This window comes from Geotrypetes seraphini, chromosome 17, assembly GCF_902459505.1.
Source record: "Geotrypetes seraphini chromosome 17, aGeoSer1.1, whole genome shotgun sequence".
Classification (NCBI taxonomy): Eukaryota; Metazoa; Chordata; class Amphibia; order Gymnophiona; family Dermophiidae; genus Geotrypetes; species Geotrypetes seraphini.
In genome coordinates, this window is record NC_047100.1 from 42,034,301 (window position 1) to 42,047,417 (window position 13,117).

Consider the following 13,117-nt stretch of genomic DNA (forward strand, 5'->3'; position numbering starts at 1 on the left):
TAGTCAGTGGCGCGCTGACAATTCAGCGCAAGAAAGAAGCACACACCGCCGAAAGCCGCCAAAAAACATTATTTATAAAGAGCTCCGACGAGGGGTGTGGGGGCCCCCCCACTTTAATGCATAGTGTTCGCGCTGCCATTGGGGGGGTGCAACACCCCACATTGTAGAGAAAACAGAACTTTTTCCAATTTTTTTCAGGAAAAGTTCCGTTTTCTCTATAATATGGGGGGTTGCACTCCCCACCCCCCTCCCCCAACAGCAGCACGAACACTATGCATTAAAGTGGGGGGATTCCCCCACACACCCCCGTCGAAGCTCTTTATAAATAATGTTTTTTGGCGGCTTTCGGCGGCGCGCTTCTTTCTTGCACTGAATTGTCGGCGCGCTGGTATCTGGCGCGCGATTATCCCGTCACCTACTAAAACACGTCTTGAGTTCAGTGTCCCTCCCCCACCCCCAAAAAATTTCCACTCGGGTTGACTGCAAGTTGTAGTCCAGCTTGTGCTGGATGAGGGTCTCAAGAAAGGAACTTAAGAAGGCGGCACCCACAAAATCTGGACGGTATGAGCAGCTCTAGCATCCACCGCAAGCTCGAAAGAGAGGGGCAACAGCTTCCTCGCCTCTTAAGGTTCACTTCAAGCATACAATGATGTTAGGATCATTCTCCAAACGCTCATCCAGCTCGCGGTAGCTCATACCTGGAAACAGGAAGCAAGTCAACAATGAAAACCAGAACATGAAAACACACACAAGCGATGCAACTGAAACTTGCATTAACTCTGTACTCTGCTATTTAAAATGTCACCTCCGCATTTGGACAGGTCTACAATGGAGGCAGGAACGACCCTTCAGCCACCTGCTGAGTTCTGAACACTCCCTAGTCCTGATCTATAACAGCCCGTGATCCCAGCAAAGATCCTGGCACACAGCTATGCTCAAAGCTGGGAAAAATGAATCATTTGAGAAATTTATCACACAACATAAACGGCCTATGCCATTTTATTTATTTTTATATGACACGACCCTTTTCACATTTTGGTTTCTATAGCTGAGCTCTGCACTTCCACGCAATGTATCGATTTCCATTTCAATCTACGCTGGTTCTTGCCACTGATAAATCCAGCCTCGTCTCTACTTGCCAGCTAGTCTCCATGTTTGGCAGATGGACAGAGAGACACCCTCTGTATCCAAGAGCACAGTGGCACGGCGAGGGAAAGCAGTGCCCTGCATTGCTGCGCTGTGCGCCCCCCTACGTTTCCCGCCACTGAGCGTAGCTCTTGAAATGTTTGACGGAGTGACCATCTTCCACCTGCTGCTTACGCCGGCCTCGGCTCCCTTCCGACGTCACGTCCTGGTCCCAAGACCAGGACGTGACGTCAGAAGGGAGTTGAGGCCGGCGCGAGAAGCAAGGGAGTTGAGGCCGGCGCGAGAAGCAAGTGGAAGATACTGTTCACATTTAAGGAAAATATGCAAGGGGAAATAGAAAGGAGAGACACCGGCGCCCCCCATGATAACAGTTCCTGGGGTGGTCAACCCTCCCGTTACTATGCCACTGCAAGAGCCAACATCCAGTGCATCCAAATGACACAACTAGCTAGAATCTGTATTCCACCCGTAACACAGAGTCTCTGCATTTAGAAAGAAATAGATTCAGAGCTGTCACACCTGTCTTACAACAGATCTCATCATAGCTGTGGAAGCCTGTGTACAATCGCGCCGGATGGCTTTTCTCATCCCGACTGATCTTCACTGGATACTTCTGCAGCCTACGGATTAGGCCTTTTATCAATCCAAACTGGATAAGCTTCCTGCCAAGACAAAACAACTATTCAAACTATCATTGCAAAGGAAGAGTAGTGATGCTGCCTAACTAGTACGCGATTCCCTGTGCACCAGTTGTATTAAACTCGTACTCTAAGAGTACAAGTTTATTTACATAATAACATAGTAGATGACGGCAGATAAAGACCCGAATGGTCCATCTAGTCTGCCCAACCTGATTCAATCTAAAAGCTTGTTGGGTTTCTTTTTTTCTTCTTCTTCTCCTCCTTAGCTATTTTTGGGCAAGAATCCAAAGTTCTGCCCAGTACTGTTCTTAGGTTCCAACTACTGAAGTCTCTATCAAAACTTACTCCAGTCCATCTACACCCTCCCAGCCAATGAAGCCCTCCCCAGCCCATCCTCCCCCAAACGGCCACATACAGACACAGACCTTGCAAGTCTGCCCAGAACTGGCCTTAGTTCAATATTTACTATTATTTTCTGATTCTAGATCCCACGCTTTTTCGACACATAAGAACTTTCAGAAGAAAGTGAGTTTAGCCATCAAACCAGTACAGTATAATCTCATTAAAACGGACTTCAAGGGACCTGGCAAAACAGTCCATTATATCCAGAGTCTGTTATATCCAGAGTTGCATTTTTAAAAAACTTTATTTAGGTCCACCTGAAACAGCGTACAATCAATGAACAACAGTCACTGCACAAGCATATCAAGAACAAAACTCAGCAAAACATTGGCATGGCACGAAATTATTACAAAATGAGAACACTAAAAGATGTTCTAAAGCTTTATGTCGCACTGTACTAAAAATAATCTGTCATTTTCTTTTGGGCTGCATTTTGATACTGTATCACCGGCACACCAAGCGCCTTGAAGGCGGAGCTTGCATGTCCGTTATTGCCGAACAAAACTACAGCTGAAAGCAGCTCTAGGGACCAAATTGTTTGTCCATTATATGCGAGTCCGCTATATGCAGTGATTTTCTGCATGTTCATAAAGGCGCACAGCCGGGACCAGGGGACCTAGTCCACTATAAACGATATTTCGTTATAAGTGAGTTCGTTATAACGAGATTATACTGTACACTGTAAATCCGGTTAAAAAGATAATAAATACATTTATTGATACAATAAAGATGGCTCTACCTGCCAATGTTTCAGTATTATACTTTCCTCAGGAATAAAAACTACTACACAATCAGCTGAAGAAGTCCACTGCCCAAGGCCTACAAAGCAAGCTAATCGGCGGCAAGCTTCAGCCACTAATGCCAGCAACCCCATGCATGCTGCCTTCCTTTCTCCCTTCCATCCAGACACTGCCCCCTATTCTTCCCTAAGCCCCATTTCTGTGCCTTCCTCCCCACACTGACCCCTGCCGATGCTTCACTAGACCAGCAGCAAAACAAACTGCAGCAACTGCAATGCCAGACTGTCCATCCACATGGCGCCGGTTATGCATCAAAATAGGATGTGACATACAAGGGGGGGGGGGGGAGCAGGACAGTCAGCCACGTGATTGGAGCGTCTAGCCTTGCAGCAGCTCCAGAGGGAAAAATATGCTGCAGCACCCCTGTAAAAGTTTGCCACAGTGCCACAGCGCACAGTTTGGGAACCTCTGCACTAGGGATGCCCCCACCTAGCTCATTCTAATAGATAAACAGCTCTCTGGCTTATATATGTGCTTCGATCCCACCCTCCCCCAGCTCGGTTACCTTTCATCCACTCTCTGCAGCTGCTGAGTGTAACGTGAGATGAGATCACGCACGGTCGTTCCTGGGCTCAGCCCACAGTATAGCTGGAAAACATCGCCCAGACCAGCTCGCTTGTGACCTGAACAGATTAGGAAACATAAGAAAAAGTATTGCAGCCAATTATAGCATAGTTCCCATACAGCCCCCAACATCTACCCACTTATTCTTCCCCATATAAATACTGCACCTACTCAGAGAAGTGAAACACAAAGACCCAGTAATTTTAATGATATTGGAGGTGGGACTGGAACCTAAAGCGCTCTCAGGGATGGGATGGGGGGGGGGGGGGAGGAAGGCAGGCAGTTTCGTTTTACAGATTTTTTACAAAAACTTCTAAGGAAATTTACTTTTTTTAAAAAATTGGACTAACAATACATTTGGGAACCAAGTTAACTAGTAACCTGAGAAATCCTAATCAGGTATGGCCATCGGGTAAACTGTGCTGCAGCATCCTGCCCAATAAAAGCAGCTCCGAAAGTCCACATCCAATGGTACTAATGCCTGATAACTGACCTACAGTAGAATAATCTAAGAGGCTAGTGCAGGGGTGGGCAACTCCAGTCCTCGAGGGCCGGAATCCAGTCGGGTTTTCAGGATTTCCCCAATGAATATGCATGAGATCTATGTGCATGCACTGCTTTCAATGCATATTCATTGGGGAAAGCCTGAAAACCCGACTGGATTCCGGCCCTCAAGGACCGGAGTTGACCACCCCTAGGCTAGTGCCAATATCTGAAGCCAGAGTTTTAAAAAGGGAGAATTATTTTTTCTGGTGGAATTCAGTATGTCATGTGTTTAAAATGGAAAGAGCGTTGGCAGTTCAAAAAGATTACTATAAGAAATTTAAGGATGTGTGGGGGCCATTTTTTAAATTATTCTAATGAATAATTTACACTTTTCCCAATTTTTAATTCTTACATGTGGATCGGGGGGGGGGGGGGTTGGATTTCTATTAATAATATATATGACCATTAGCAGATTTTTGTAATGATTAATAACATTTTCCCATAATAAGAGATTTGTTAAGTGGGGATGTGGGTGGGTATTATTTTATTTACCTTACAATATGTATGAATTAATTAATGCATTTTGAAGTATTAGGTTAGAGTTTCTGAAATAAGAAGGGAGGGCTTGGGGGGAGGTTATTTTATTTATATTTGTCATACATATTAAATGATTTACATATTATCTAAAACATTATAAAAATATGAATATAAATATGATATATTGTACTTAAAGTATTCATGAAGGAAAATCAAGTGTGTGTTTATAAGATTATATGTATTTTTTTGATACACTTGTTGTAATATGAAAAAATGAATAAAGAAATTAAAAAAAAAATATATATATATATATATATATGAATGAAAAGATATTATATTCATGTGGTATATTTTTTGTTGTATAAGGAAGTGGGAGGGGGTGGGGGTTATATCTTTTTGTTGTATGATATGGTAGACTTTCAAGTGATATTGTATTCTAATTGTTTGATATTTACTGTACACTTGTTGTGAATTATAAAATGAATAAAGAATTTAAAAAAAAAAAGGGGAGGCGTGCATTAATCCTTGTATTTAGTTTGATAACATTTCCTCGACACCCCTCCCCCCCACCCACATCTTGCTGTGCAACGTCAACTCCAACGCCTTCCAGGCATTCTGCTCGACAACCACCACCCAACCTCCTTCATTCCGCACGTTCTTCTAGCCCTCTCCAAACAAGACCTTGCTCAATGACTGCTCACCTATATCTTGTTTTCTGACTTTCCTTCCTACCCCTTTTCCCTAGCTCTATTCTTAGTGACCTTACCCCTTTCCTTACACTATGCCTGGTAACCCCTTTTGCCCCTTTCCCTGTACCTTGCTTGGTAACATACGATAAGCACTCCTCCTGCAGTAATTTGTCGTCCACCAGATCTTGGACCTTGGGCGTGGTGCAATACACATTAGAATACTGGAAACACAACCAGGAGACAAAAGGAGAAGAGAGAACCTTGTTAATACCATGGATGCTAGGAGTGCCATCTCAACCTGTCTTTGGCCCCTAGAGCTTGCTTCTGAGAGAATTCGGCGCAACGCAAAATTTCCCAGCCCCACAAAATGTACAGAATTCTGCCACCATCAGATCTCTCCCCACTCAGAGATTGCATGGCATGAGGAGGAGGAAGTGAATCCTTGCACATCAGGTCATTTCCTCCTCCAGCTTAGACCGGATTGTTTATGTAAATCACAGGAGGGTCCTATGGTTCACATAAACAGTTACGTCTAAGCCATCAGAGGAAGTGATCTGATGCCAGTAGTTCACTTCCTCCTGCTGCCTGTGATCTTGGCAGGGAAGGGGGAGAGCTAGCATCATCTGCTCCAAGTGTACAATGAGGTGAGTGTGCCATGGGGGAGGGCTGGAGGGGAGGTAAAGCAAAGCGAGTGTGTCACAGAGATGGGGAAATGGAAGCAGAACAATGTGTGAGTGCTCTGGAGTTTGGAGGTGGGGATCTAAAGTTGCGAGTGGGCCACTAGCAAGGGAGGAGATCAAGATTGCGTGGGTGCCATGGAGGAGAGAGGTGGAAAGATACAATGATAGTTGGGGGTGTATACCTGGCAGGAGAAAAACTAGAAATGTAGGGATGTGCACCTTGGAAAAAAATGAGATTTTAGGCATTCCATTCAGGAGAAGTCTTAAGGATCTTGTTGAGAGAGTTAGAGGGAGTGGGAGAACAGCATTTGGAGTGAGAGATGAAATAGGGAGGCTGGAGCTTATTGAGGCAAACTAAAGAAAGAATTTCAGGCTTTAAGATGGGGATATTCTGTGCACAAGCACAGCAAATAAACAGTACAGAATTTTGCAAATTTTTAAAAAGATTTTGCACAGAATTCCCCCAGGAGTAAGAACTCCAAGGAATTAAGAGGCCCCTCTGCTGTTGACAAGATCAAGGTAAGGGGAGTAAGGGAGACCCAACAGATCCAATGCTGGGAAAGGAGTTTCCTGCTGGTGAATTTGGAGTGCCAGGCCTGGATCTGAAGCAACGCTGCATGCCATGCCGGGTCAAAGGAAGCTGCAAACTGTCTGTTACCCCTAGAGCTCACAGCATTGAGATATTCAACACTTTTCTAAGAGGATGACACCCCAAGGATTCACAAATTCCTCCAAGGTTTACTTTTCAAGAATGATATGCATTTCCTCAAAACCAATTACTGGGATATGAAGCTGGGGGCAGATGGATAGTGAATACATGATAAATTTAATTCCTTCCCTGGCCAGTAAACATTCTCAACCCATCCCCATGCGGTCCTCTCTCTCTCTCTCCTTCCTACAGCTTCTCTACTCTCCTTTTGTATGCCAACTACACTTCTCCTTCCGTATTCACGGTTTCAGGATTTGAAGTTTCGATTATTCACGGTTTTTAGCTTGCTGGCTCCTCCACCCACCCCCCCCTCCCCAATTCCGTCAGCTTGCATAGAGAAATCACCGATTCCAAGCGTTTACAGAGAAAAATCGCCGATTCCCGGCACTTTCTTCACCGTGTTTTGCCTCTCCTTCAGGAATAGGCCAGGTCTCCCACCATGTGATTCGCGGTTTCACTACATTCACGATGGTTTTTAATAGAAAACAACGAACAACATACGAAAAGGTTATTCGCAGGTCTGATAATCCCTTATCACAGCAAATACAGAGGGAGAAGTGTACAAGCCTCTCATTCAAGTGGATCTGCTGCCGCCGAGATGGATTCTGCTTTCCTTAGGCCATACTTTCATATCTTCCTTGCTTATAATCTACAGATGCCGCTACCTCCTGCTCTTAGTATCTTTTCACTAGTTAGGAAAATTCACTTGCTCCAGACAAGTGGATTTCGAATCTCCAATACTTAAGGGCATTACTTTTCTTATGGGGCGAGCTGAAATGAATACCATAGTTACTATGAGGCCGATAGTCAGTGCTATTTAGCCGGCCGGGAACAGCTCCCAGCTGGCTAAAGAGCACATTAACTGGCCATCCGCCGATTATCCAGTAGTGGATAGCTGGCTCTCTCTGGATTGGCCAGTGACCAGCTATGTTGCGCCACATAGCCGGTCACTGCCAATTTCAGTGTCAAAGACAATTATCTAAAAGAGTTTTGTATCTTTGGCAATTGAGACTTAGCCGTCTATGTCTCAGCTAGTCAAAAATGGTGGCTGGATACAGCACTGGCACTGAATTTCCGGTATTGCTGTGGACCACAGATTGCTGGGATCTCCCGCGGTCTGAATACGAGCCTGTATATTTTGCTTAAAATCTCTTACTCTTAACAACACTTTTACCTATCAAATGCTATCTAAAACCCATAATTTCACCATATTCTTACCTCCTAAAGACCTCCACTTCCCTTTGGTAACTCTTTATCCAATGTTTATTACCTTTAAAAAATTCTATGTCATCGCTTATCCTATTCCTTTTAATTTGTATGTAATTCCTGTTTTTTAGTTTGAATGTAATCCGCCTTGAACCGCAAGGTAATGGCGGAATAGAAATCACTAATGTAATGTAATGTAATTAGCCTGGCTCTGGCTATCAGCTCATTCAGCGAATCGTGCTCTGCCAGTTCCTAATCTAAAATGTAAATTATTTCAGCTCTGAAACCCTGTGCCCCAATTGTGTACATAAGAGTTGCAGCTGTCCCTTTTGGGCCTTGAACTGCTCCTCTTTCCTGGATGAGTTTCTCTCGAGAGCATTGGTATGCAGTGCAAGATAGTCATGCTTACCTGTAATATGGGAACCAAAGTCACTACCCCATAATACCTGCAAAATATTACAGACAACATTAGAAAGAACAAGAGCTCATTTGTTTTCCTGCCCCAGTTAGACAAATCATGACCCCCCCCCCTGAAGTTTCGCCACTTACTCTAGGCTAGTTAACTTTTAAATTGACTCGTTCTAAATTCTTTCGACTTATCCCCTCAAGGGAAACCACCATAAAATATCCTTCAGTAATTTTTCTGATAGAGAAGAAGAAAATCAGGGGGGGGAATGGTCAACACACATGGATTGGGCATACGGAGGCTGAAGTGAAGTAACAGCAGCAATCAAGGTGAACCTCAATGTCCATGAAAAAAAGAAGAAAATGCAAAACTAAAAGAGCAGAACCAATCTACTGGATATAGCCAAATTTATTCCAACGTATAAAAATAGTCAATGGAACATAAGAATAGCCTCACTGGGTCAGACCAGCGGGGGCCATCAAGCCCAGTAGCCCGTTTCCATGGTGGCCAATCCAGGTCACCAACACCTGGAAAAAACCCAAGGTGTAGCAATATTCCATGCTAGCGATCCAGGGCAAGCAGTGGCTTTCCCCCATATCTTTCTCAATAACAGACTATGGACTTTTCCTCCAGGAACTTGTCCTCAATGATACGGGAGTCTGTGGCACCCTGGTTAGAGCTACAGCCTCAGCACACCGAGGTTGTGGGTTCAAATCCCTTGCTGCTCCTTGTGACCCTGGGTAAGTAATTTAATCCCCCCCCCCATTGCCCCAGGTACATTAGGTAGAATGGGAACCCACTGGGACAGATAGGGAAAAATGCTAAGTGTAAAACACTTAGGTCAGGGGTGTCCAACCTTTTGGCTTCCCTGGGCCGCATTGGCCGAAAAAAAAAATGTTTCTGGGGCCGCACAAATGTGCAAACGCTGCAGCAAGACAGAGGAGGGAGCTGGCAAGACGGGGGCAGCAGAGGAAAACACTGCATTGCCCTCGACCGCAGGTTGGACACCCCTGACTTAGTGGTATATAAATAAATAAATAAATACAGCAGTCGGTACAGATGTAGTGAACAGTAACTAGAGGAGCCTAATGAGCTAGCCTTCGTCAGGGGTACGATGCTGTTCGGCTGACAACAACACTACATGCTTACAGCCTACTGCTGTATTACTTGCCAGCTGTATCATTTGTTATTGTGGTATCTCTTATTGACTATTTTATATGTTGGTATAAACTTGGATTGATCCAGTAGATCGGTTCTACTCCTCGGTTGGTTTTGTGGCTGAGGTGAAGTGTCATGTGCCGGAAAGGAGCAAACAGGTGCAACAAGATAACATAGAGGTTAAGAGAAAAAAAATGTGCAAGTCTCACACCAGCTTCACCCATCCCTTACATCGGCTGGACTCTCACTTACAGAAGGTTCTGGATAGCAATTCGCACCAAATTCAGCTCCACGTCCGCTTCAAACGATATCTTCTGTATGTGTCTAAATCCATCGATGTAGGGCAAGATCTAAAGGATCAGAAAAGCAGAAACTAGTCATCCAACTCACTCAGAGGCAGGAGGACCAGGAGAGTGTTATTGAAAGAATCACGTAGGATTTCTGCTAAGGAGTCACAATTCCCGTAGTCCTAACACAGAAAATGATGTTAGTCAGAATGATATAGTAGAAGAATCTAGAAAAAGCTAGGGTGACCACTTAAGCCAAGTGTTAAAAGGTACAAATGCATTACACTTCCCCCTCGGTATTCGCGGTTTCGATTATTCACATTTTTTTGTTCTCTGGCTCCGATCTCTGCTCCCAGCATTGAACAGAGGAAATCGCTTCCCAATACCTTCCCGATTCCCCAAAGCAACCTCATCTACTCTTTAACTGCTCTAGAAATTACCAGATTTCTTCCTGTAATACGTTTTTGTAATTCTTTTGTAATCCGCCTTGAACCGCAAGGCAATGGTGGAAAAGAAATCTCTAATCTAATATAATGTTTGCGGTTTTTTAAATCTTTTTTAGGGGTTTGTTACTGAAAAACCGCAAATAACATACAAAAAGTTATTCGTGGTTTTTCTGGTATTCGCTGCCATGCTTTTCCCCTATCACCGCGAATGCGGAGGGAGAAGTGTACTTCAAAAATTACAAACTGCTGTAGTCCAAGCCTTAGAAAATGATATAAGAGCAAACCTCTCTCTTGCTCACCTGCTGAGTGGTCAGGTCCCACTGAGAGTTTATAAAGTCATCTTTATCCTTAATGAAGACGGGCACGTCATACTCCTGCGCAATGGGTGGGTCTGGCCGCTGCTCGATCACTTTCAGATGAATGGTATTTGATCCATCTGTGGATTGTGAGCAAGAGAGCAAAGGAAATGTAACCTGCCCAAGATACAAACATCTTAATACCCAGGCCTACCTTTATGTTTGAGAATAACCTATTACAGAATCACAGAGCCAAAGGAATGCGGACAGTCTGTGCTGCTGAACAGAGGAACTACAAAAGTAATCGCCTTGCAATGTTTACATGGGAGGAAAACCGAGCTCAGAGTGCCAGACTCAAAAGGCATCAGAGACTTATTCCAGCACCACATCTTGGGGTCAAGCAAGAAGCTTCCTGCTTTGGGTGGGGGGGAAAAGCAATTTGTGGGCTCTGGAGCTTCTATAAAGCCATACTGGTTGTCCCCCATTCTATTCAAAAGCAGATATGCTCATGTTGTAAGCTGCACTGGGTACAGCATTATAGATTCTTAAGCTCAGAAAAAGGTTTTGACTAGTGTCCATCTCAAAATGACACAAAATCCACATCAAGCCACTTTCATGAATGCATTAACATAGTAAAACCTTGGATTGCAAGTAACTTGGTTTGCAAGTGTTTTGCAAGACAAGCAAAACATTTTATTACATTTTAACTTGATATACTTGATATATTTGCTGTGATAGGGGATTAACAGAACTGCAAATACAGAAAAACCGCAAATAACTTTTTCAGGTGTGATTCGCTGTTTTCTATTAAAAACCATCGGGAATATGGTGAAACTGCGAATAACATGGTGGGAGACCTGGTCTGTTCCTGAAGGAGAGGCAAAACACGGTGAAGAAAGTGCTGGGAATCAGCGATTTTCTCTGGAAATGCTTGGAATCAGTGATTTATCCATGCAAGCTGATGTAATTTGGGGGGAGGAGCCAGCAAGCTTAAAACCATGAATAATCGAAACCGTGAATGCTGAAACCGCGAATACAGAGGGAGAAGTGTACACACATCATCACAATCAAGCCGATGATTCTTCTCTCTCTGACCCTGCAAGAGTGTAGTGACTGTTCTAAATGAACGAGGTCTTGCAATACAAGTACATATAGTATTTTGTATTAAAGTTTTGGAGTTGTGGAATGAATCGTCTGAGTTTCCATTATTTCCTATGGGGAAATTTGCTTTGATATACGAGCGATTTGGATTACAAGCAAGCTTCTGGAACGAATTATGCTCGCAAACCAAGGTTTTACTGTACTCTTACATTACAGATTTCTATTCCGCCTGTACCTTGCAGTTCAAGGCGGATTACAAAAGATTTGACTGGACATTTTCCAGTGAAGATACAATTTTTTTTTTTTAAATTATGACAGCGGAGAGATAGCTGGGTAGAATACGAGGGGAACTTACGAGTTGGATAGTAAATTGACATTGCAGGACTGTGTGATATAGACAGATAGATTACAGTTAGAGTAGGTAAGGTTACAAAACATTTCAGGGATCTGTTTATTTAGTTGGTGTTTTGGGGAGGATTTTTTAGGGGAGAATTATCTGGAGGTAAGGTGAAGGGGGGTTAAGATGTTTGGATGAATTTTTTAAAGAGCACGGTTTTGATTTGTATGAGGAAAGGCTCAAGGGTGATACAATACAGGTCTATAAAATACTGAGTGGAGTAGAAAGGGTAGATGTGAATCACTTGTTCACTCTTTCCAAAAATATTAGGACTAGGGGACATGCGATGAAGCTACTAAGTAGTAGATTTAAAACAAACCAGAGAAAATATTTCTTCGGACAATGTAATTAAACTCTGGAATTTGTTGCTGGAGAATTTGAAGAAATCGGTTAGCTTAGCGGGGTTTAAAAAAGGCTTGGATAATTTCCTAAAAGAGAAGTCCATAGGCCATTATTGAGATGGCTTGGGGAAATCCACTGCCTATTCCTAGGATAAGCAGCATAAAATCTGTTTTGCTGCTTGGGATCTAGCTAGGTGCTTAGGACCTGGGTTGACCACTATTGGAAACAGGATACTGGGCTTGAAGGACCTTCAGTCTGTCCCAGCATGGCAATTTTTATGTTCTTACCTTGGTTGCTCTTCTTTGAACTTTTTCTAGTTCCACTATGGGCTCCTTTTACTAAGTTGAGTTAGCGTTTTTAGCGCGCGCTACGCGGCTAGAACTAACGCCAGCTCAATGCTGGCGTTAGCGTCTAGTGCGCGGGGCAATTTAGCACACGCTAGTCCGCGTGTTAATGCCCTAACGCGGCTTAGTAAAAGGAGCCCTATAGCTTTTGAAGTAAGGCAGCCAGAATTGAATGCAACACTCAAGGTGAGGTTACACCATGGAGCGATACAGAGGCATTATAACATTCTTAGCCTTCTTTTTCATCCCTTTTCTATTAATTCCTAGCATCTTGTTTGCTTTTTTGGCCGCTGCCGCACAATGGGTGGAAGGTGTCAGTGTATTAACACCTAGATCTTTTTCTTGGGACCGACCCCCACGGTGGACCTTAGCATATGGTAACTATGATTTGGGTTATTCTTCCCAATGTGCATCACTTTGTATTTGCCCACATTAAATTTCATCTGCCACTTGGACGCCCAGTCTTCCACTTTCCTAAAG

At 43.7% G+C, this 13,117-nt stretch overlaps 1 protein-coding gene across 2 annotated transcripts in view; it reads right to left on the minus strand.

Moving 5' to 3' along the window:
* Nucleotides 1-321: 321 nt before the first annotated feature.
* Nucleotides 322-13,117, minus strand: part of NPRL2 (NPR2 like, GATOR1 complex subunit) — a 29,366-nt gene continuing 16,570 nt past the window's right edge. The window contains exons 5-11 of one of the 2 annotated variants that reach the window (XM_033926486.1): nt 10,457-10,593; nt 9,677-9,774; nt 8,270-8,306; nt 5,393-5,486; nt 3,495-3,612; nt 1,666-1,808; nt 322-698 (exon numbers count right to left, since the gene is read on the minus strand). In XM_033926486.1, the coding sequence (XP_033782377.1) occupies nt 631-698; nt 1,666-1,808; nt 3,495-3,612; nt 5,393-5,486; nt 8,270-8,306; nt 9,677-9,774; nt 10,457-10,593 (695 nt within the window). In that variant the 3' untranslated portion in view covers nt 322-630. The remainder of the gene's footprint in view (nt 699-1,665; nt 1,809-3,494; nt 3,613-5,392; nt 5,487-8,269; nt 8,307-9,676; nt 9,775-10,456; nt 10,594-13,117) is intronic. The other variant, XM_033926487.1, reaches the window with a different exon arrangement.